We start from the raw sequence: 24,436 nt of genomic DNA, 5'->3' as shown, positions 1-24,436 counted from the left end.
CCGCCAGGAATAATTCCTGAGTGCAGAGCCAGGAGTGACCCCTGTGCATCGCTGGGTGTGATCCAAAAAAGCAAAAAAATAAAAAATAAATTGAATAAAAACCCTATGAATAATCAATCTGAGACTTATTTGTGTTGTGTTTGTGTGTGTATATGTGTGTGTGCAATATTCAAACAGAATAGGTGGGTCTAGTACTTTCCCCACTAATCAATGCCTACTTGAAGCTAAGAGAGACTTTTAGTATGCCCTTATTTTTATCCCAGTATTCAAATGCCAATTGACAGCTCAAAAGATGTGTTTTGGCCATTCCAAAGTATACAGGGCATGAAATGAGGCTAAAGAAGTAGGTTGACACAAGATACCATTTGCCTCGCGGGTCATAAGAGCAATATGAAGGAAAATCCTTGTCTAGAGGTGAAAACATTTCCAAAAAATTTACATAAATTATATTTCAGGATATAAAACCATCTTAAATGAACAGGTTGGCCACTGTGTTATAAAATCGTACAGCATATTTTTATAGAGTAGGGATATCTTTGAAATAGACTATAGCAGAATATACTGTAGCTTTAGTTTATGATCCCTAATATGTAGCCTTAATATTTTTAAAGAGCAGTTCTATAGGATTATCAACCAGAAATAAAACAAATCATTTCAAATGATAGTCACAATGTGATGTCAGAAAATTAAATGTCTTCTTTTTTTTTTAAAATGAGTTGAGGCGCTATAGCACTGTACCACTGTCATCCCATTGTTCATCAATTTGCTCGAGTGGGCACCAGTAATGTCTCCATTGTGAGACTTGTTACTGTTTTTGGCATATCAAATACACCACGGGGCGCTTGCCAGTCTCTACTGTGTGGGCAGGATACTCTCGGTAGCTTGCTGGGCTCTTCAAGAGGGACAGAGGAATCAAACCTGGGTCGGCCGCATGCAAGGCAAATGCCCTACCCGCTGTGCTATAGCTCCAGTCCAGTGGAATTTAGGCACTATGGTTTACAAAATTGTTATAGTGGGCCTTCACGAATAAAACATTGCAGCACTGCACCCTCCATCAGCGTCTGTTTCACTCCACCCCGTCTGTTCTCTATCCTAACCACCATTTTCCCTTAATTGCCCTGCAGAAATTTCCTACTGAATTTCAGTTCTCAGTTTTTGTTGCCTTCGGGGTTTTAGTATTCCCCTTCTATGGTTCTTTCTAAGAGGGATCATGCTGTGTCCGCCCCTCTCCTAACTTCACTCAGCACGATATTCTCGAGCTCCATCTATGTAGGGATCAAACCTGGGTCGGCCGCATGCAAGGCAAATGCCCTATAGCAAATTGCATGATTTCATCTTTTTTCTCAAAGCTGAGTAGTATTCCCACTGCATGCCACAGTTTCTTTATCCATCATCTGTTTTTTTGACAACTGTGGGTCTTCTGCTTTTAACTAAAACTAGAGAGGGTGCTTAGCAGTAGATAATATACAAACAAGCATATCTCTGAAACATACCATCAACCTGAGATTTCAAAGCATCTTATTCACCATCTATAAAAGAAGTGTTTGGGGGCTGGAGCAATAGCAGAGTGGGTAGGGCATTTGCCCTGCACACGGCCGACCCGGGTTCGATTTCCAGCATCCCATATGGTCCCCTGAGCACTGCCAGGTGTAATTCCTGAGTTCAGAGCCAGGAGTAATACCTGTGCTTCGCTGGGTGTGACCGGAAAAGCAAAAAAAAAAAAAAGAAGAAGTGTTTGTCTTCATTGACATGAAATATTTAATCACCTTCATATAACATATGCCCAATGAGACAAAGCAGGAACAATTCTCTTGAAGAAATGGAAACAGAACTTCAATCTAAAGTTTAAGTACTGCAGGCTCCATCACATTTTGCTTTGCTAAAGTATTTGTTTCAGAGTTTGGAATATTGCACTTACAAGTTTATATCTCTGTATGATACACATAGTTATGCTTCCATAAAATTTGAGAATATGAAAGTTAATTGTCAAAAATATTATTATCCTTTCTTCTAAACTCCTAACATTTTATGGCGAAGAGTTTGTCTTCTTCCCTGCCCCTGGGATCAACAAAGGAAACTGTACACAAGAAAGCAAGCAAGCGGGAGAAAACGAGAAAGATGTATTGTCTACCACAAACTATTTTCTCCCCTCAGGAGTTTTATGGGCCATGAGATCCATTTCCACTGAAATCCTTAAATTCTTTTAAACCTGTCCCCGGATCAGTTTTCCCACATCCTTTTATAGCTTAGAAGTGTAAACTCTGATAAAGCACACTTGATGGCCACCAGACACTCCCATCTACACAAACACGTGCACACACCAGGATTTCATGCTAAATTTAAACTGTGGAAATTCAGCCTAAAATATATCATTTTACCTAGAAACCAACATTTTTTCAATCGAGCAAACCTTTGAAATTTACAAAAGCTGAAGAAGAAATACTCAGCATTAACAAAATGTATGGCGACACTAAAGAAGACGGTAACGGCTTTATAGGTGATAATTTGGCAAGACAGACACAAAGTGCCTGCAGGCCAGCCCAGCTGAAAGGCTGTACAGCTTCAGCATTAGAAACACGGTTTGCAAAGATGCATGTACTCGAACAGACACAAAGGCCCCTCCCACCCCCCACCCCCTACACACACATACACACACACACACACACACACACACACACACACACACCAATGGCCACTGCACCGAGTGTCAAAGATCTGAAAGCTCTCACAGATCCCAGTGAGACAGGGCAGCGTCTTGGTACACCCCGAGTATCAGGGCCAAGCACTACTCAACATTGCCATTTCTATGCAGGATTCCTGGACATTGTCCCCAAGACAGGATGAAGTCATCTCCTCTCAATAGTAGCATCACCTGCTTCATAGAAACTAGTAGGTACCCAAAGGACATTGAAGAGAACCGGGAATGTCGTTGACTCTAGTGCCCATCTGCACTCATCAATTTACTTCCTTGAGGGAGAAGGCAGGAAAAGGCAACTCTAAATAACTGCTGATTTTACCAAGAAAACAATCATCCGCCTTTAAAAACCAAATCCAAGGGGGAAAGATAATGTGGATGCATTTGACATTTATGGTGAAAGTAAAAAAGGAGAAAGCAAGTCCCTGTTAAGTCTCAGTATGACCTGTTATTTTTATATATATATATATATATATATATATATATATATATATATATATGGTTGAGTGTATTCATTTCACTTTTTCTTTTATTTCTCTCTGTTTTGGGAGGAGAGGGGTCCCCAACAGTGTTTGGGCCTAGTGTCCAGTTGTGGCAGTGCAATCCAGTGCTGGTGATGTGAGTCTGGCCACAAGCCCTGATGGCATCTGGTGATGCTGGGGCCAACAGGGTCACCCCAGAGGTGTTTGTGGTCCCATATAGCACTGGGAGTAGGAAACAAGGGTCGGGGGAGTCTGGGTATTATACACGCTAAGCATGTGCTCCACTCCTGATCCTTAGGATTTGGGGAGTTTTCCTCTCTGTGTGACGAATTATTATCATAAATCTATCATCCAGAAATATCCACTGACAATATGTTAGTGTAACTTCTGATTAGTCTTTCTTAGGTGTCAAATCAAAATTAAGACACAATCAAAATAAGGCAGGGGTTACTGATTAGTAGCTTGCATTTAAATTTAACAGTATATAGTAGAATAACTGATGTATTCATAATGCAACTCAGCTCTGCAAAGAAAATTAAGTCTGATTTCTAGCAAGTGATGGTAATGGAAGTCAAAAATTTGGCTTCCTACAGTGAGGTAAATGGAGAAAATAAAGACAATATTCCTCTCTGGTGAAGGATTTGGGGTGTTTTTCCTTTTTCCCTTTTCCTGTTTTCTGTGTTTTACCATTTTCTACAGCAAGCATTTCATTATTTTCATGGTAAAAATTCAATATACATTTTCTATATTTGTAAAATATGACTCCAGGAACAAAGAATAAGAAAATTGCTACACACAATATAAGCCTTTCTTCACAACAGCAAACATAACTTGAGTGATGTCTATGATTTTCTGTGTGTGAAACTGGGGAATCTAAGTCACCGTATAAAATCCAGAGTGGAGGGTTGTGAAAACACTTCGCTGCCAATTCAAAAACTTTTGTGCATCCAAACTTGAAGTTAGTGAGTGTTTCATGCTTTGACCAATTGGAGAGAGCACCTAAAGGAATGGACCTCACGCAGTCCTTTGAGTCTGGACAATCTCAAAATATATCACAGTGAGTCCATGTCACATTTCCTGTGAGACTAAGTGACTAAGAGAGTTTGGGAGTGGCCGTCACAGACAAGGACAAACCTGTGCAGAAGTGATGGGGGTTGGGTCGCTCCATCAGTGTGCCTCTGTTGCAGAGTGAACCACTGCCCCGTGTGGACACAGAGAGTGTATATGTCACAGAGCGAGTGCATGGCCCTGCAGGCCGTCCAGTCCCTCAGGCAAAGGTAGACCCACTCAGATGTGGGAAAATCAAAGAGATACTTGGCTGTTATGAGTGAGATTTAATTTATACCCTGCTTAAAAAAAAAGTAGGAAACACTTTTTTTTTGCTTTGTCTTTAAGACTCAATATATATATATATATATATATACATACATACATACATATACACATATATATGTCCTAATATTTCGCCAAATACTAACTGCTTTTTTCTTCCACAGTGAAATTTAGAGTTAAAGTGGAGGAAATCTCTGTGAGTGTATGAGACTGATGTCAGTCACACCAGCCTCTACAACTTTCTGCTTTCCACTCTATTCATAAAGTAGGGGCAGTTGTGTAATAGTCTAATAATTCTGCAAACCCTCTCAGAGAGATAGAGACCCATGGCTCAGAATGGTTAGTGGCCTATGTTTGGTCACCAGCTTATGCACAGAAGTTCAAAGCTGAAGTGAAGGGCTGGAGTGATGGTATAAGAGTTTCCCAGTGCATGTCTTGTATGCAGCCGACCCAGCTTTGATCCCTGGCTCCTCATATAGTCCTCTGAGAATTGCCAAGAGTGATTCCCGAGCAGAGAACAAGGTATAAAACTTAAGCACTACTGGGTGTGGCCCCCAAAACATGACAGTTTCTTTTTCACTGTAACAGAAAATGTTTATTAGACTGATCCTATGTGTTTTTCATATGATGTGTATTGCTACTGATCTTCAAGTTTCTGCCTTTCCCCGAATACTTTATACTCAAATGAGCAACAAAAACCAGAATTGGGGAGGTGCTTATAGCACTCAAGGTAATTTGTCGGGAGATTAGGGACAAACCTTGAAACATGAAGAAAAATTTCATGAAAATATACTGGCATAATTAGTTTTTTTCCCAATAGACATTTTTTTTTAATTAAAGCACTGTGATTTATAGAGTTCTTCACAATGGAGTTTTAGACATACAATATTGCAGCACTGATCTCCACATTGTGTTACCTTTCCTCCACCAACGTTCCCAGGTTCCCTCCCATAGCCCCCGCCTCCTGCCTGCCCTCTTGATAGGCACTTTTCCGGGTTCAGTTGTTACAGTTTGGGCTTCTTGATTTCATTGTAGTAGGGTCTGTGGATTGGATATTCCGCTCTATCACTCTTTAATACCAGCTTTGCACCTGACTCTCCTGACCAACCTCTGTTGCTTCTCTTCTCTCTTCCCCGCCCCCATCTCCATCTTCCCCCTACACACACACACACACACACACACACACACACACACACACACACACACTCTTTCCTTCTCTCCCTATACTCTGCGACCAAGGTTATCTGGGCATCCTCCCTATAAAACATTGTATTCCCTCATAAAACATGACACACTTTTCAAAAGCTGGGGTGAGGAGTGAGCCTGAGTCAGTTCAGCCAGAGAGAAGGTGTCTTTCAGAATGCAGACTTTGTTTGCAAATCCATCCTCTTGGCAGTTAAGTGGAAAGGCCAGTTCTTTTTTTTTTTGAAATGAATGTTTTGTTGAAACAGTCTTGTGATACATTTATGGATATTCCTAGATTGTTTTATGGATTGTAGTTTTGGAACCAAGCAGTAGTCACAGATCATCATATCATGCATCTTTTAAAGTATGAAGTGTTTGCTATCTGGCCCTTGTTGAAAAAAACGGTCACTGAGGAGCTGGAGAGACAGTACAGTGGACGGGGCATTTGCCTTGCATATGGCAGCCTGGATTAGATCCGTGTCTGCCAGGAATGCTCCCTGAATGCAGAGCCAGGAGTAAGCCCTGACCACTGCTGGGTGTGGCCAAGAGAAAGAAGAAAGAAAGCAAAAGTGACCGCTAAGAGCTGTTACTCAGGGCTACTCTTTTTTTCCCCTTAATTTTATTTTATTATATTGAATCACCGTGAAGAAAGAAAAATACAAAGCTTTCAGGTATAAGTCTCAGTCACATAATGATTGAAACCCCATCCCTTCACCAGTGCACATGTTCTACCACCAAGAACCCCAATATACCCCCCTCCCACCCAGCCCCCACCTAAATAGCTGATGATCTTCATTTTATTCTCTATACTTTGAATACATTCAATATTTCAATAGAGAGCTCACTATTATTGTTTGGAATTTTCCCCCAACAATCAGGCCTGCTGTAAAGGCATCATTTACTAATTTCTCGCGCGGTTTTGGATTTCTGATGTTTTAGTTCAGTTCAGTCCAGATGCATGTCTGTAAGAATCCGCTCTGGATGCCAAAACGAGTTAGAAGACCTCTTGGATCATAGTCTTTAGGAGCAGAGGGTCTGTTTCGCGAGCAGCAGCTCTGGATCTTATCTGGGCCGAGGGCGTGCCGATACCACCCCCTTCCCATGATCGCCTATGAGCCACAGCATTGCAAAGTTCCTACCTCTGGGCACAACTCTTAGGGGGTAGCCCTCGCCACGTGCATGATGCCGCCGCTGCTATTTTCCGTGCAGAAAAACAGGATGGAGAGGAAAAATCCCTCCCCGGGCGGCACATAGTCGTAGTACGGCTCACAGTCCAGATGCATGTCTGTAAGAAGCTGCTCTGGGTGCCAAAATGGGTTAGAAGACCTCTTGGACCATAGTCTGTACGAGCAGAGGGTCTGGTACTCTTTTTTTTTTAAATTTTTATTAGAGAATCACTGTGATGTACAGTTACAAACTTAAGAACTTTTGTGTTTGCATTTCACTCATACAGTGATCGTTTACCCCTCCCTCCACCAGCGTCAGGGCTACTCCCCAATCCCAACGATACTCTCTTGTTGATACTTATCTCAGACATTAAATAAGGGGGTATGGAGTTTTCTTAGCAGTGCAGCTAACCATAGAAGAAAGCTGTCCGGGCTTATTGCAGAATGACTTCCAAGATGCAGCGGCATACACGGTTGCTGCTGCCAAGGACAGGCACCGAGCACGCTAAAGCACATTAGCGGCATCACACGAGGAAGAATTCCTCTAACTGAGGGCTTGAGAGAAACAGTAGGCAGTGCGAAACCCTTCAGAGGATCTGAGAGAAACTAGAATGAAACTGAGAAGATAATCCAGGGCTCACTGGGCCGAGTGGGGTTCAGTCCTCAGCACCTCACATGCGCTCCAAGCCTCACCAGGAGAAATCCCTGACTGTAGAGCTGGACTAAGTTCTGAGCACAGCTGGGTGCGACAACCCCTTGCCACCCCCTCCCTCACCCTCGCAAAAAGATAGAGAAGAGCTCTATGCAGAATGAAAGCGAGAAAAATATTTCTCAACCTTATGAAGCATCCTCTTCCTGCAGCCCTAAGTATTGCTGGGGGTCAGAGGTACAGTACAGTGGGCAGAGAGCCTGTAGCAGACCCAGTTTTGATCCTGAGCACCGCATACAGTTTTCGGAGCAATGCCAGGAGTGAACCCTGAGCACAGAGCCAGAAGTAGGCTTGAGCACTGCCGGGTGAGACACCCCCAAACCCCAATTATTCCTGTGTTTATATCATATTCATCTATATCATAATTTAATTTTGTATACTATTTGTAATATTTTAGATGTAATTCTTAATTTCTGTTCTTAATTTCATTTAAAAGGTATAAACTTCCAAGTAGGTCTTTCTGGAAAGTTTGGTGAGTGACATTTTCTGAGCTCCTGAATATTTCAGCATGTCATTTCTGCTGCCTTCATTCATAAAAATTTCATGACCTGACTCTATATAATAAAGTGGGGTCACAACCTTTTCCTCTCAAAACTCAGTAGATGTTATTCCATTTGGCTTCTATGGAGAAGTGTAAAGTTGACCTGATTTAGCATGTCAAAGAAAATGGCAAAACTGCAGAGATTTTCATTGTTTTCTTTCAAGCTCTGCCACTAACTGTTCTACCCCCAAGAGCACATCAAAGTCGTGGGTTTTGTTTTGTTTTTTTGTAGTTTCCTGCTTTCTGCCCTGCACATCTATTATCCTATATGCCATCATTTTAAACTTTTCCACCTTTGTTTATCATTTAATAAATGCTTATCCTGTTTGTCTTCCACATTACAGATGAGATTTTCCTCTTAAATGTTTTTTCTGCTGGTCTGGGAACTTAATATGGCGGTTGCATTTCTAAATTTCATTATTCCCTCTATTAGCTGTTTCTTGGCATTTTCCTTTGAGGATGATGGTGCTTTCTAATTTGTCTCTGAGTCTGGTTTAGATGAACTATATCCTCTTATAGTCCACTGTGAGAGCTGGACATTTTTTTCCTTCTTCATTCCCTTGGGGATCTTCAGGATTATTTACTTGTCTCTCCTTTTCTTTACAAAACATTAATGGCCCCTGTCAAACTGCTGCTGCACATTTTATTGATAAAAGTTGTACAAAGAAAATCAAAGTAAAGGAAAGTAAAGTGAAATTTATCAGCTACACAGGTGGGGTGGGGGGCTGGGAAGGTGGGGGTATGGAAGGAGGTTTACTGTGGTTCTTGGTGGTGGAATATGTGCACTGGTGAAGGGATGGGTGTTCGAGCATTGTGTAACTGAGACTTAATCCTGAAAGCTTTGTAACTTTCCACATGATGAATCAATTAAAAAAATTAATTAATTAATTAATTAATTAATTAATTAAAAAATTAATTAATTAATTAATTTTTAAGAAGTTATACAAAGAAAAGGTATGGACAAAGAAAAAGGCACATGCAACAGGCTGGGCTAATTTTCAGAATCTATCAGGCTGCCATGTACTTCCAACATACTTTGATTTGATAGAGGTGCTATGGAATTTCCTTCTCCGGACAATTCCCAGTATAAGCAGATGCCACTTCTATTCCTCATTAAGGAAATATTTTATTTAGAAGTTTTTACCAAAGCCATTGACCGGCACGTTCCATGGGCTTGCTTTTTTTTTTTTTTTAGGTGTATTTAACAAAAGAGAAGTGGAAAGCCAGGTGAGAGAACAGAGTGTGTGTGTGGACAGGATTATTGTAGTGTTAAAATAGAATGAGGTAGAGGACGGGTCGGTGGCTGCTAGAATTTATGGACTTAATGGCCATGTTTTCCCTAATCTCCACTCCTCGCTTTTCCGAGGGCTCTGCTGTCAGAAATGGAAAGAGACGAGACACCGGTGGGATGGTCCCATGGAGTGGACGCACCATGGGCCAGCGTGACAGCCTGGCATGACAGCATGACTTGCAGGACAGCTTCTCGACCTCCACCATTTTCCGAAACTGATGACCAGGCAGACGGGCAGGGGCTGACCGGGAAAAGATTCCTAGGCTTGCATTTTATTTTTTTTTTCACTAGCTGTGTTCTTAGATGAAAAAGAGATATTAGTGGTCCCCCAGCTAAGATTTCCAACACCCAAATGTGAAGCCATGAACTAGTAATGTTAGATAGAGTATGTGGTAGAAATAAAATAGTACTCTGAAAGATCCTTATTTCCTTTCCCATTTTTTATTTCATTCTGGATGTGTCGGTGGGAATGGCTATGTCTACAGGTAGATAGAGCTTTCAGGTGCTAGTTTGTAAAATAAAATCTCGTCTTAAAATTTAGAACACGATTCATCTGAAAACTTCCTTCTTTGATTCTCAGCCAAAAAGTGGTACCAGATCCCTCAACTAATGTTCATTTATTGGCATCTTTTCTCATTCTATAGCCACTACAAAGAATGGTAATTTCTCTAAGTCCATGAAGTAAGGTGGATCCCAGGGTCAGAGAGATAGTACAGTGGGTAGCGTACTTGCCCTAATGCAGCTGACCCAGGCTCAACCCCCAGAATCCCAGGTGGTCCCTCGAGCACCATCTGAGCAATATCTGAATGCAGAGCCAGGAATAACGTTTGAGCATTACCAGTAGTGGCCAAAACAAACAAAAAAACAAAACACACAGGGTGGGTTTTAATTTTCCACAGGTAAAAAATGCTAAAATTTGAAGTTGATCATTCTTTGATGACTTTACAGATCCATATGCCATATTCCTGTAACCTTTTAAGAAGCTTGTTTATCCTTGTTTTTCTTTATTCTTAAAGTCCGTTGTATTTTATCTTTTATTCTTTAAGTTTTTTTTTTCTTTTTGGGTCACACCCAGCAGTGCTCAGGTGTTACTCCTGGCTCTGCACTCAGTAATTACTCCTGGTGGTGCTTGGGGGACCATATGGGATGCCTGGGTCAGCTGCATGCAAGGCAAACACCCTACCTGCTGTGCTATTGCTCCAGCCCCAATTCTTTAATTATTTTTAAATGAATGAATTAACTTTTTTACAAAGCTGTTCATTATTGGATTTCAGTCATACAGTATTCCAACACCCATCCCTCCACCATTGTACATCAGGCGCTTTTCTCTCTCTCTCTCTCTCCTCTCTCTCTCTCCCTCCCTCTCCTTCTCCCTCTCCCTCTCTCTCTCTTTCTCTCTCTCTCTTTCCTCTTTTGGGCACTGTGGTTTGCAATATTGATACTGAAAAGTTGTTTATCCCTTTTAAGAATTTAATCAGCCATTTTCTCTTCCTACTAGTTCTAGGATGGGATATTATCAAAAAAAAATGGGGGATAGTTATCAGAATATTTGGCTTATATTGATTCATTCTTGCATCTGGTTCTGATATATTCTAGGACACATTACTCTTCTCTTAGTCTGAATCAAAACCTGATTGTTTTCTGATTATTACTACTCTGCTATCCTTAAATACCCATCTCCTTGTCTCCCTTTCAATCATTATTTCCGTGGACTAGGGCTGAATTCTTATAATTCAGTTTTGATTTTCCTAAAACCCAGGTTCTCTTTTCTAATTTCTATTCTCATTTGGAGAGCAAATATATATTCAGTTAAGAGTACCCTAACCAAAATTATTAGATAAGACCTGCCCTGTCCATAGTATGCTCATTGCTTTAAATAAATGTCATTTCTAGTAACTACAGCATCAACTAAAAGGGTACCATTCTTTAAGGAACCTAACACATTAATATGATCTTACGACAGGAACTCAAAATTTGAACACTTTTTACTCTGCTGTATGTTCCAGCAATTATAAGTTATTAACCACTACTTAAGTATATGCTAGTATCCAGGATTTAGGGCTTAACTGGTATTTAACATAATGAAACATCGGCATTTTAAAAGTCACTAAAGGTCTATAAGGTAGGAAAAAAATGACTAGATATGGCTCAGATACATTCTTATCTATAAGTACTCAAATCTTCCTGCAAGATAGCAACAGAATAACACATTTTGTTATATCACAATATTGTCCGTTCATATAGCATACTTCATCAATCACCCTAAAGAGTGTTTTAGACCAACAAATACTATCTGAAAGCCTTGTTACAAATCAGTAGTCTCTTACAGAAAGTCAGATAAAAAATCCTTTAAAGAAATACTAACCATAGTAAATGAGACCATGATATAAGAACTAATCCCAAGGTCAAGTGTCAGTTAAACTCTAAGCTATACAAAAAGAAATAATGCAATCTACAAATTATACATAATTTTAAATATTCTAAAGATATCTTTAAAAAAAGGAGGTAAAACACTCTATCAATATGTTTAAGCTGTTATATCCAAAATGTTAACATTTTTGTCATGAATCCAGTCTTTTTGGCTTGTGTGCTGAGAATTTAAAAATGGGGATACATTCTGACACCCCTAATAAGACTAGTCACATTTATTGTCAGCAATAACAAATCAGAACAAAGGATCTCTATATTGGATATTGCAGTCTCTCTCTCTCCATACATATATACATATATATATGAGACTATATATATATATATATATATATATATATATATATAGTCTCATCTTCAGAGAAAATGTCTGGTAGAAAAAAAAAAGTAATGTAAAAGAAAATAATGACTCATTTTTCCTTACCTACACGAATCCTCTTTAATGTGAAGGGCGATCAATTCCTTAGGAATATGGAAAGAAAGGATGCTCTCAGACATCTGCTCTCGAATCCGCATCCACTTATTGTCAGATGTGGGGAATCTATACAACTTACACACTGGGTTCTTTAGCACTAGAAAGGAAGGCAAAATAAAGGTCAGTACTTACATCACACATATATTCACATTAGGGAAAGATCATCTAACAAAATCAGCAGTCAATGTGACATTCTAATTATTTGACAATTTTATCATAATACATTATGAGCATACCTGAATTTCTGAAAATTCTCTGCTCTCCTTTATTTCCCCTTTTTTTAACCTCTAGGACTTTTAGTCTCTATTTGGCCCAAATAAGATTCCAATTCACAAGCATTGATACTGTTTCTTCTCTAATTTACCACGTATTCCTTCCTCTTCCAGAGACTTTCTTAGATTATGTACTTATAAATATGAATGAGGCTACACATATTTTTACATAATGAACACGTTTGAATTTATCCCAATATTTCTTAGTTAAGTTTAACCATTTACAAAGTAAGAGAAAATCGATAGGACTTTTCAGTGGTTTTCTGTGGCCCTATTTCTAAATAGGAGTCATCTCTGGGTTCTTCTGGGTTGTTAGGAGAGCTAAGGTCAAATCTGGCAGTGATCGGGGCTGACTAAGTACTGGCCCAGCACTCAGGGTTCACTCCTGGCAGTGGGTGTAAACAGGGATCAGCCTTAACCCCTGTACTCTCTCCTGCCCAGGAATCATTCCTTAAACGAGACGTTGACTCCTTTGCTTAAGGTCTATTAAAATTCAAATAATATGTGTCTTTTAGTGCCAATGGGTCAATAACAAACTTTTCTGAAGCCAAATAAGAAGCAAGAGAGGGTAACTATGAACATTAACTGTGTATTTCGGGTGTAAGCAATGAACAAAGAATAAGGAACAAAGTCATATCATCTGTAAAGGATGGAGAACAAAAGATTAAGGTCACAAAAGAATAATAAAAGAAGAGATTTATATAGATAACCTGTTTGTGTGAGATAATCCTACAACACCCCAAGTCGTATATTTCACTGTAGGATTTTATTCCCACTGCTAAGAGGCAATGAATGTCTTTGTTATACTCATAAACCAAAGCATAATGAGAAATAAATTAGAAGACCAATCACCAGGCAAGGATCTATGACTGTTTGGCTTCAATTTACCAATAAAGCCAAATCAAAATAGAGATTGATATTGAAGTCAATGCAAGACTTAGAGAATGCCAAGCAAACTACATATGTGGGCCAAGTCTCCACAATGTATAGGAGAAAATGTCTTTTGTAATTTCAGAATTTTAAAAATCTCGTTCAGAATTTTAAGAATCTCGTTCACTATTTGGTTTAACATAAAGTATCTTTCTGAACTTCATAATGATATCTCTTTGTCTATTCTACTGCAACTATCCACTCACACAGGTATAGTTAGGCATTATGAGAATTGATAACTGCATTAGAAACATTCATATCAAATACCTTATTCTTCAATGACCAGATTCAAACCTTCCAGTACATCTATCTACTCCCTACCGGGAATTAACTAGGGTGCTCACTTTGAAAAGTGCCAGTAGAAGGCAGAAGACAATAGAGTACTTCCAGTATGATGGCAGGCCCCATTTATAATCTATAATTATACCAATAACGAGATTTTATACATCTATTGTTTGTTTGAGGGAAATATCCAGTAGTGATTTGGAGGCTATGCCCTGTTCTGTGCTTGGGCCCACACCAGGCAGTGCCTGGGGACCCATGCAACATCAGATTGATTTTCGAGTTCCTTCACACAAAGCAAACACTCAGCCCTCTAAATCACCTCTCTAACCACCAAAGATATTTTTAACTATAAGTAGAATCTATAAGTTTCATCGACAGCTTGAATCAAAGATCCATATGTAAGTTTAATTATATTTATTTTCTTTCACATAAAATAATGAAACTTATGTAGAAACTGAGGTTTCATTTATTTTTAAGTGACAATGTGAGAAAGATAAAAGAATTTTCTATAATCTACTGCCCAGTCTTGAGTTGGGGAAAAAATACCAAGTATGCACTGAATTCAATATATGTCAGTTAGTTTAAACCACTTATGGGATTTCATGGATGCTAATGTAGCTAAAATGGTCCATAATATAGAGGCATCCTTTTGTAGTAAGGTATAAATCCAATCTCTAAACTATACAAGTCTGTCCGTAGTAAGCAAAGTAATGATTCACCTGCTTTGTTGTTTATATTTGTGTGTTATACTCTTTAATTTCTGTTCCCCTTCCCCCGACTTACACAGATCCTTTGTATTTAACATTTTCTAAGAATATTTTTTTAAAATTCTTTGATTTTCTTGTCTTTTAGAAAATAATGATTTTAAGAAGACTTGTGTCTTAAGTCGTAAAATAAAATGTGATTCTTCATTTTCTTTATTGATTCCTGAATAAATCCCTCAAGGGTTGTGATTTTATAGCTTTCATTTTCATTTCTTCTGCGTCCTAAATATGTCTTTGTTGACTAATTGAAGCAAAATCCAAGAACAGTTTGATTAATGCTCCCACATACTCCTCTCACCACCCGGGGCACCTTGTGGAAGACCTCTGCGTGAACACCGCTATTTCTAAGAAAAAGTACTTTGAGCAAATAACTTAAAACATGCGCAACTTGGTATTCAAAGATCTATCCAATGCATGTTATAGGTTTTGACCTTTTGAAATTCACAGGTCTCCGTGCATTAGTACTAGTTGTATCTTTTCATTGGGATCTCAATGCAGATATATTAGGACCCACTTTACAAACTAATTTAATCCAAATGCATTCCTTACAGAACACCTACTGGTGTATAAAGTAAGAACACCTCCTGAGATACCCAAAATACCAAAACCATGGAGTCTGACTTTTAAAAGGAGAGAAAATATACTGCATTTTAATGAGCATGTAACTTTGTTGCACTGACTACAACAAAAAGGAGCAGATGAAATGCTTCCAACTCAAAATCCTTGATGGGCTGATGGTGGGTAGATATGGGTTGATATGGCAGATTTAGCCATACATTAAGGAATGGTACAGTACTCGTGAAAAACTAATAAAAAACAGAACACAAATGATGAATCCCCTTTGTAAATATTGTAATGATTTCCCTCTATAGCAGTGATAGTATTACCACTATCCTTCACACTTTCCATATGTAAATACTCTCTCACCTTGGACTCTAGAATTCCACTGGTGGTGGGTTTTCTCATATAGAAGATGCATTTCTAACCACACCATAGGTTCAGATCAGCAACAAAAACATGTAACATTTAATATAAGCTCTCTCTACAGAGAAACCTATGCAGAATCATGTGTTCATTCAAGGCTCAAACACATCATATAATGATTCAGCCAAGAGAAAAGTAATGGAGATATTTAGGATCACATTCTAGTATTGTGATGGAATTTTGAGTAAAGTTGATCTTCTTACAGTTCCCTGGGGGTTCTATTTCCTAAGGAGAACACTGGAAAGAAAGAAGAGGCTTTTTTTCCCACCCCAGATCACAGCAAAATCCATATTTCTGTATTGTCTTTCTCTGACTCTGTAATTAGGCTTTCTAACAAGGTAACTGCCACATCTGACTTCTCACGGGATACAGAAATTCTGAAAGCCAAGTTCTTCAATTCTGACTTATCCAAAGTAAAGCTACAAAAAATAAGTTCCACAAAATCAACACATTATTAGTACATTAAATAAACAAATAAATAAATGAAGCAGAGCTAGCAAGTTGGACCAGAAAAGATAAACCAGAGAGATATCATGGGGATCATTTTATTTTTTGGTTTTCTTTTCTCTGTCAGTGGATTGGACAAAAAAGGAAAATTGGAAATGTAGATATAGGGTTGAGGGAATCATCAAAAAGTTCAAATCACAGTCTTTAATATACTTCTCCAGAGGAAGCTCATCTGTGATTATCTTCACACGCTTTTGTGTTTTCATGAGGTGGTAGAAGCCCGATATTTCAATGGAATCTGACTTTATTGGCTTTAAGCTTTACCGAATCAGTATTTTAATGTACTGAAGATCCTTGCAGGGCATCTATTCATTTGCCTGCTTTAATTATGCAGTTGTTTAATAGTTTAATTATTCAGCTGAATGTACATACATTGCCTATTCTCCAAATGCTGCATTATACTTACTTAAGATAAGTCTGTGTAATCCAATTAGATACTGACACTGCCTCATTTGTACAGGAAGATATGTTAGATTTATGAACATCTTACACATAGGCTGGCTCTTTCTAAGATTGGATGAGAACTGAAAAGTGTAAGTAGCAACCACTAAGATGCCACCATAGCATGGCCTAAGAAAAAGACGTGGTAAGAAAACTCGAGAAGCGGTCTGAGGAAGTGGCTCAGTGGTATAGTTCTTTCTTGTATGTGTGAGCTCAGACGTAAGTTCGAGCCCAAGCTCTGCTCCTCACTGCAAGTGTAAACCCTGGTATCACAACTGCTAACTCCCGCACTGCACTAGCAAACGTGGACACCACAAACAATTGTGCAAACAAGTAAAAGATCCCTACAACAACAAAAGAAAACATAGGAATAGCTCAGAAAACACAGCCAAATTGTCACTCTAAAATAGTAATGGTTTGGTTCCGGGGAATTAGTACAGCAAGTAAGCCTCTGGCTTTGCATGCACCTACCGTAATTCAATCCCATGTTGTCTTACCATGAGTGATCCCTGAGCACAGAGACAGAAGGGTGTAACTCAAACTCCCTCCAAATTAAAAAATATATATAATTAGCATAATGACGTATGTATAGAATGTTGATATATCGCTGCACACCTGAAGCTTATATAATACTGCAAGCAAACAATACTTCAATAAAAATAATAAAGATAAAATAACTTTATAGAAACTCTCCGGAAGTTTCTTTTTAAAATTTTTCTCTAGGTCTGTTATAAAATCAAAATTATTTTCTTTTCATGTAGCATTTAAAGAAAAATAACGAATAGAAATAGACCATAAACTAAGTTGGAAAAGTTTTTTTTTCCCTAGTCTAGCCAAATCCACACGCTTCTGGCCCTCTATCTTCAATTCAGGGCCAAGAACAAGAAAAACTATTCCAGATGTCAGAATAAAACAGAAAAGTAATGTTTGTGGACTTTTACTGTCAAGTTGCTAAAAAAAAAACTGTGAGTGCAGTCTGTATGAATTTGATCCAAGATACCGCGTCTGAAGCAAAAGGAGTCGCTACATTCTGCTCTTCCTGCTCCAGCCATTAAAGTAACAGTCGCAACTAGGAAAGAGAAAAACTGGCTCATATTTCTTACTAAGCAGCCTGGCACAACCTGAGGTTCACTGAACACAAGTTATTGCTTGCCAATTTGCCTCTGACTGAGCAGTCACTGCTTAGTCAGAAGCACAGAAACGTCTCTTTCTTGGCTTTGGTTTGTTCTTTTATGTCTGTGCTTTTATTTCTATCATTTTTTTTAAAAAATTGAGGTCTCATAGTTGAGAGTAGGCATGAATCAGCTGGGAGCGCTGCTACCCCAAGCCCTGCAGGACACGCCCGGAGCCCCCCACTGTCCCATGGCAGCCTGCTCGGTCCCCAGTCCTGCTGATCATGTCTCAAGGTCTGTCTAATCCCTTTCTCTGTGTCATTCTTTCACACTCTGCACACGAGTAAGATCACCTAGTATTTGTCCTTAGCTTTTCGACTCGCTTTACTTAGCATGGCATCCTCCAATTCCATCCAAGTTGCGATGAACTGCAACATTTTATATTTTTTCATCGTGGATCCATATTCCATTGCGTGGATATGCCATGATTTCTCAGCTCTGGGTGATCATAATATAAACTCGGCTCAGCACTTCCTCCAGGAAGCCTTCCTCTGTCTTGGTCTCTACATTTAAATTCAGATTCCCAGATTTACTATGGCTCTCACTACTTTTACTACCTTTTTTTTTTCTCTTATGTGGTCTGTATTCCTCATTAGAATGTGACTATGCAAAGCGGGGGTAGAGCAACATTTTGCACCTACTCACTTTATCCGCTGGAGTGATAGCACACGGGTAGGGCGTTTGCCTTGCATGTGGTCGATCCAGGTTCGATTCCTCTGTCCCCCTCGGAGATCCCAGCCAGCTACCGAGAGTATCCCGCCTGCATGGCAGAGACTGACAAGCTACCCATGGTGTATTCGATATGCCAAAAACAGCAACAAGTCTCACAATGGAGACGTTATTGGTGCCTGTTCCAACAAATTGATGAACAACAGAACAGTCTACAGTGCTACACTTTAACCGCTGCAATTTACACATTGGAAATGCAAATGCTGCAGAGACTTAAGTTTAGTTCCAGCAACTCTTGCGATTTCCCATCATTCCTTTCCCCAAGAGAACAATTAGAGCATCTTGACTGTACAGGGGACTGCAAGAGGGAAGGACGTAATGACTAACCCCATAGAGGAAAGCACATGCATCAGAATGAAAGACAGAAAAACCATAGTTGAGAAAGATTCTTCACATTCACCCAGAAAATATTGACTTTTTGACTCTATCACCTTCTCGCCTTTATTTTCCCTCTAATTTACACTGTGGAAGAGGTAATGGACTTGCATCAGGAGACAGTTGAAACATTTAAAGCCATCTGGGAGATGATTACATTGATTATTAGATGGTGAAATTCACTCTTCCACTGAAGCCACTTAACATCCTAAAAGTACATGTGAGTGCATAGTAATGAAAATATATGGAAATTCTAATAGAGCAAGGCTAATGGCCTCCATCATGTGTTAAAACAACAGCAGGCAAAGAAATCATGTGAGTAAGTATTAAGGATCAAGGGCTAATACTATAAACTATAATGGAACCAAATTTCCTATATCTGAGCATATAAATACTGGAGTAAAAAATCTATTTAAACTAGTATGAAGAAAATACAAGCAAGATACCTTTGTTAACACAAAAAGCTAACACTTAAAAGTTGACAATGTAGTATAGATTTAGTGTCTTGTGAACAAAAAGGAAAAAAGGGGTGTGTGTGTGTGTGTGTGTGTGTGTGTGTGTGTGTGTGTGTGTGTTTTAGGGTTTGCCTTTTGCCTGAAACACATCAAAGCTGAAAACAAGAATAGAGGAAACTATTTCTGGCAGTCTTTTAGGATATCTGAATCATGCATTGCTTTCAGCTAAGGTGGGGGTCGTGCTCCTTCAATATTTCACTCAGGTGCATACGTCCAAAGGAGGGAATTCAAATCTGTGGTACTACATGAAGTAGAAAAGAATTAATGAGAAGAATGCCATAGCAATCTTTAAGGAAAGCAGTATTTTTTGACTTCAGACCTAAATAATTAAATCTGAATCTCTTTCTCATGTGGAAGCCATTTGACGGGCATTGATTAAGCTCCTACTCTTTGCCAGTCCTAGTGATACCAGTCTATAAATATTTGAGCAATGTCCCTGAACTATCTTATCAGCTAAAGATTCCTACAAACAGAGTCTAATCATGGGCATATGTATTTCATTGACAACCAATGTGCTGGCCACCCCCAAATTCTTGTTGCCTAGAAACACCCTTCGCCCGGAAGCCCATTACTATCTCTCCTGCCAGTGGCTGCAGTCTCCTCCAGCTAGTTTGCTCCTCATCCCTTGATAACATAATTTCCTCTTGTGCCTGATTGAATCTTGTGCGGTTCTGCTCATCGTGACCCCTAAGTGTCCAAACTTTATTACCATTTGTTTCTGGTCAACAATGAAATCACATAATGAGGCCTGCCTCAGACACATACCAGGTGTTATGTGGCACACAGATGGTTAAACTCAATTTTGAGAAAAAAATAAAATGAATAATATCCTATGTTGGTGAAAAGTAAAATTCAATAAGTATTAACATCAATAATTTCTCCAGAGAGGTGTGGTCAGGGGAGGGTTGCATACATTCAGACTGATTACAAGGAAGCCCCTGGCTTTTGTTCAGATTCCCAGAGTTCATATTCCTAGAAATTATCCCTGCTATAAATGGCCTCTGTGAATACAAAGGCGAGTGGACACATCACTGTACCACACAGAGGGCTGGCATGATAATACAGTGTGTCCAGAATTGCCCCGCATGCAGCCAATCCAGGTTCAACTCCCCACATCCCATTTGGTCTCCCTCACCCACATGACTGATGCCTGAGCACAGAGCCAGGAGTAAGCCCTGGGCGCCACTGGGTGTCACCCCCAAACAAGTGAGCAAACAAAACCGCAAAAATATATATAGTGTGAAAGTGCCCTTAAAGAATAGAGAAAATTTCAGAACTCTCTAAGTATGGGATTTAGCCTAAGAAGACAGTGTAGCAAGCCCACTGTTTGCTGACTGGGGAAATCCATTCAAAATCTGAAAATAGGAAATTTGATGAGGTGGCCCCATTAGCACCCCAGATACAATATGGTAACACAAAGTTCATGGGCTGAAAGAACTCTGAAGTCAATGTCTTGAAAAGGATATGGAGATATGAAAATATCTAGAGAGAACTGTATTTCTGACAACTTTATCTGTAGTCAGACTCATTAACCACAAGTGAGTCTGACAAAGTCTACCATGCCCACCAGAGTTGAAGGGATGCCATATAAAACTGATTAAAATAGATGCTTTTGTGATCTATTTCTTCTTGGAAAAAAAGCTAAAAAGAGGAAAGTACAAAAGCAAAAGATTCAGGGTCAATGTTAACCTTTGAGGACTATCCAGGAAGTCAAAGACTGTCCAGGCACACAAGAGACTGACTTGTTTGGGGGGATGACCTTCTTGATTCACAAATCCCAGCTTTGATCAGAGTTCTCGCATGAACACACAAGAGCCCACATGTTATTTCATACAAGATGCCTCAACTGCTCTGACTGGGCGGGATACACAATTCCATGAACATGTTAAGGGGCCTGATCAGCTGCACCTTTGAATATTAACATTACCTCTCCCCGCCCCTCCACCTCCCAAGCGTATAGTTTTATCTATTCTTACTATTTTGCTTAAATGAATAACTAAAGAAGGGAGTATATCTACTCTGTTAACAATTTGATGCTACAGATAATGTAATTTGTAAAGTCAAAGCAAGTAAGAATTGAGAGATACACAAAAGAATCTCGGAACCAAGCAACTCACTGCAGAGACTTCTTCAGACCCTAATTATCTAAAATTTTAGAATTCCAGGAACACAAGGCCGCTCTTGCGGCTGTGCAAACTCTTGTGCTATTCATAACAAGCAATACAAAAAAGAGTATGGGGGAAGATTGTCTGCCATAGAGGTAGGGGGAGGGGTGGGGCAGGGGGAGGATACTGGGGACATCGGTGGTGCAAGATGTGCACTGGTGGAGGGATGGGTGTTCAACCATTGTATGACTGAAACTCAAACACGAAAGCTTTGTAACTATCTCACGTTGATTCACAAAAAAAAAGCAAGTAAGAATTTCCCATTTTTCGTAACTGTGTGCTTCCAGTGTTTCTTGTTTTCGAGATTATGAAATCCAACACAGCTAGAAGGAACTTGTTTTCCCACCTAGCGAAGGCACTTCTGTGTCCGGTGGAACTGTGAGGGCGGCCGGCTTTCCTCTAGGCTCCCTGTCTCCTCCTCAAAAAGATGAGGATCTTTTCTTTCCTCCTTAATCCCCAGAGGCCAAACATATACATTCAATTTACAAAGTGAACAGGGCATGAAAAAGGTGAGACCTCAGTGGGAAGAGCTTTTTCTTTTCAGTCTGACAACAGATGAGTGAATGTCCTGACTTATAAATTAATCCTCTAGAGATATAAATAGAAAAGGGAAGCGCTGATCTGAGGTCTGACATTCTCTTCGACTCATTCAAAAAGAACTTCATAACTCACTTGAGGCTGGCAGGTTCCACATAATACACAAATACAAAGGCTCCACGAGAATACCAATAGCTCTCTCTACTTGCAGATTATGTATAAAAGAAAAGAAAAACTGCATGGGAATATAATAGATTAATTCTGAAGCTTGCGAAAATTTGATAGATAAGTAGAAGAAAATCCCAAAGTGCACACAGGACAATCAGTCACACGGACGCTCCTTTGAATGACGCACTTCTATATTCTAAAGTAGAACATTCATTTATAGTACCGAGTTCCATTTAGACTTTTGAAAATAGGCTTTATAACATTTGATGTCCATTTACTCTTAACTTTCCTAAGAGAAAACAACCCAAAGGAAATATTTGTGACAAATATCCCAGGTTCCAAATGCAGGTTCCAATTGCCTGGGTAGGAACACTGAAGAATATTTTTGGAAATGAATAGTATATCCCCACAAAAATTGTCATCACCTTTATGAAAAGAGAAAAGCAAAAGTCAATTCTCTTCTACTCCACCAAGGAAGGGAATTTTCAATAGCAGAATTCATGACCAAGGCCATCAATTCTATGTCTTTGTTGTGTAAGTTGTACACTAGTGAATAGAATACTATTCCCTAGTAATCAACACCACGCATGAAGAGTCATGCCATCTAGATTTCAATGGCATAAGTATTAGCATAAGCAGATTTATTTCTCACTATGTTCCCTCTGTCTCTTATTCCTTGTGGTAATATATTTTCTTACAGAGTCATTCTTTTCTTTTTGAAATGTGTACTAGTGAAAAACAACCAACATTCAAAAATGACACTTCCTTGTGTATGAAAAAAAAATTTAACGGTTGACATGAATGATCCATTTAAAATATAATTACAAATTACAGGTATCTGGTGGTTACCTGATTTATTTCAACTGTGTTATCATGAATAAAATGTATCCCACAATAAACTGTTTCCTAAATTATACACATTAAGAATTAAACCAATTAACAAGAGGTATTAGAGAACATAAGGCTGGGTCGAGTATTAGGTAGAAATAGAACTGGGAATTTGACCCCCTGATCCTTTTTGATATTGTAATATAAAGAAACTGCTGAATAATCATACATTATTATGGTGTATAGCTGGACTAGCTGTTTGAGTATAACCTTTCATGCTGGTAAATGTACATCCCTCTTAAAACAATATCCTTTACTTATGTAAAAGTTGTTATTTTGACATTGGTTTGAGAAATAAGTGCTCTTCTCCATTCTTATGAATTAGATTTTATGATGCTAAATTTTGCTAAGAGTTCTCTGTTCATATAAACCCAGAGAGCTGCCTTTGCTCTCTCTGCTCTTTTATTTTTTTCTTTTAATTAGTGGCTTCCTGCAGGCAGAAAAAATATACCAAATCTGCTAATAGTTTCAGACTTATATGTTAGAAAGTCTTTGCAATTTGGCATCATTTATTAACACAATTATTACACAATCTATGTCTTGGTTTAAATGTATAACATGGCAGGGTTAGAAAATGTTGTGACAAATTCTACTGCTAGTTACTTCTTAAAAGAAGCACAGCTTGATAATTAAATGCAAAATTTTTGTGATCAAACTGGATTTAAATCCTGGGCTTGCTATTTACCGGTAGGTGATCTTGAGCAATTTCTCCTCTGTAAAATAGGGATGAGGTGCCTTCTTCAACAGCACATTCAGGCGTCCCGTGCCCGCCCGCGGCAGCGGGACAGCTCGGAGCACCCCCTCCCCGCCGGGCAGGTCCCAGTCATTCGCCCACCGCGCCTGATCCCGCCCTCCCGTGTCCGACAGGTATATTGGCTCTTCCCCTTGGAGACCCTGTGCCACCTGGAAAAGCGCCCCCCGCGTCCCGTGCCCGCCCGCGGCAGCGGGACAGCTCGGAGCACCCCCTCCCCGCCGGGCAGGTCCCAGTCATTCGCCCACCGCGCCTGATCCCGCCCTCCCGTGTCCGAACAGGTTAGGGGCGTGTCCTGTCATTGGGGGGCGTGGCCTTAAAAGTGGGCGTGGCCTGTTTCCGGAGCGGCGGCCGCTAACGCGGCCGCAGATATTTTTCCTACCATTCTACACATTGTCCTTTGGCTACAATTGATTGAACCCATTTCTCCAAAGAACTCCCTCATTATCTTAGTTACTATATGTTGATACTCAACTAACCTAGCCTATCCTAACTTCACAAAAACTGTCAATGAACACATCAACTTGCACAGAAAAGTACTTTGTCAAAAGAGCATAACCAAAAATTTTTAGTCGAGGTTCCTCCCAAGTTAACGAGAGCTCCAGATAGTAAAGCCCATAACAACATGAAGAAACTGAGAAAATCCCCAC

General features: G+C 39.5%; 1 protein-coding gene across 7 annotated transcripts in view; it reads right to left on the bottom strand.

Moving 5' to 3' along the window:
* Window positions 1-24,436, bottom strand: part of INPP4B (inositol polyphosphate-4-phosphatase type II B) — a 709,083-nt gene that overhangs the window by 174,903 nt on the left and 509,744 nt on the right. For all 7 annotated transcript variants that reach the window (XM_055144517.1, XM_055144520.1, XM_055144516.1 and 4 more), the window contains one exon: window positions 12,253-12,400. In XM_055144517.1, coding sequence (XP_055000492.1) covers window positions 12,253-12,400 — 148 coding nt within the window. The remainder of the gene's footprint in view (window positions 1-12,252; window positions 12,401-24,436) is intronic.

The sequence above is a fragment of the Sorex araneus genome, chromosome 7 (genome assembly GCF_027595985.1).
Source record: "Sorex araneus isolate mSorAra2 chromosome 7, mSorAra2.pri, whole genome shotgun sequence".
Lineage (NCBI taxonomy): Eukaryota > Metazoa > Chordata > Mammalia > Eulipotyphla > Soricidae > Sorex > Sorex araneus.
The sequence above is the reverse complement of the archived record's forward strand: the minus strand, read 5'-3'. Positions and strand labels throughout refer to the sequence as shown.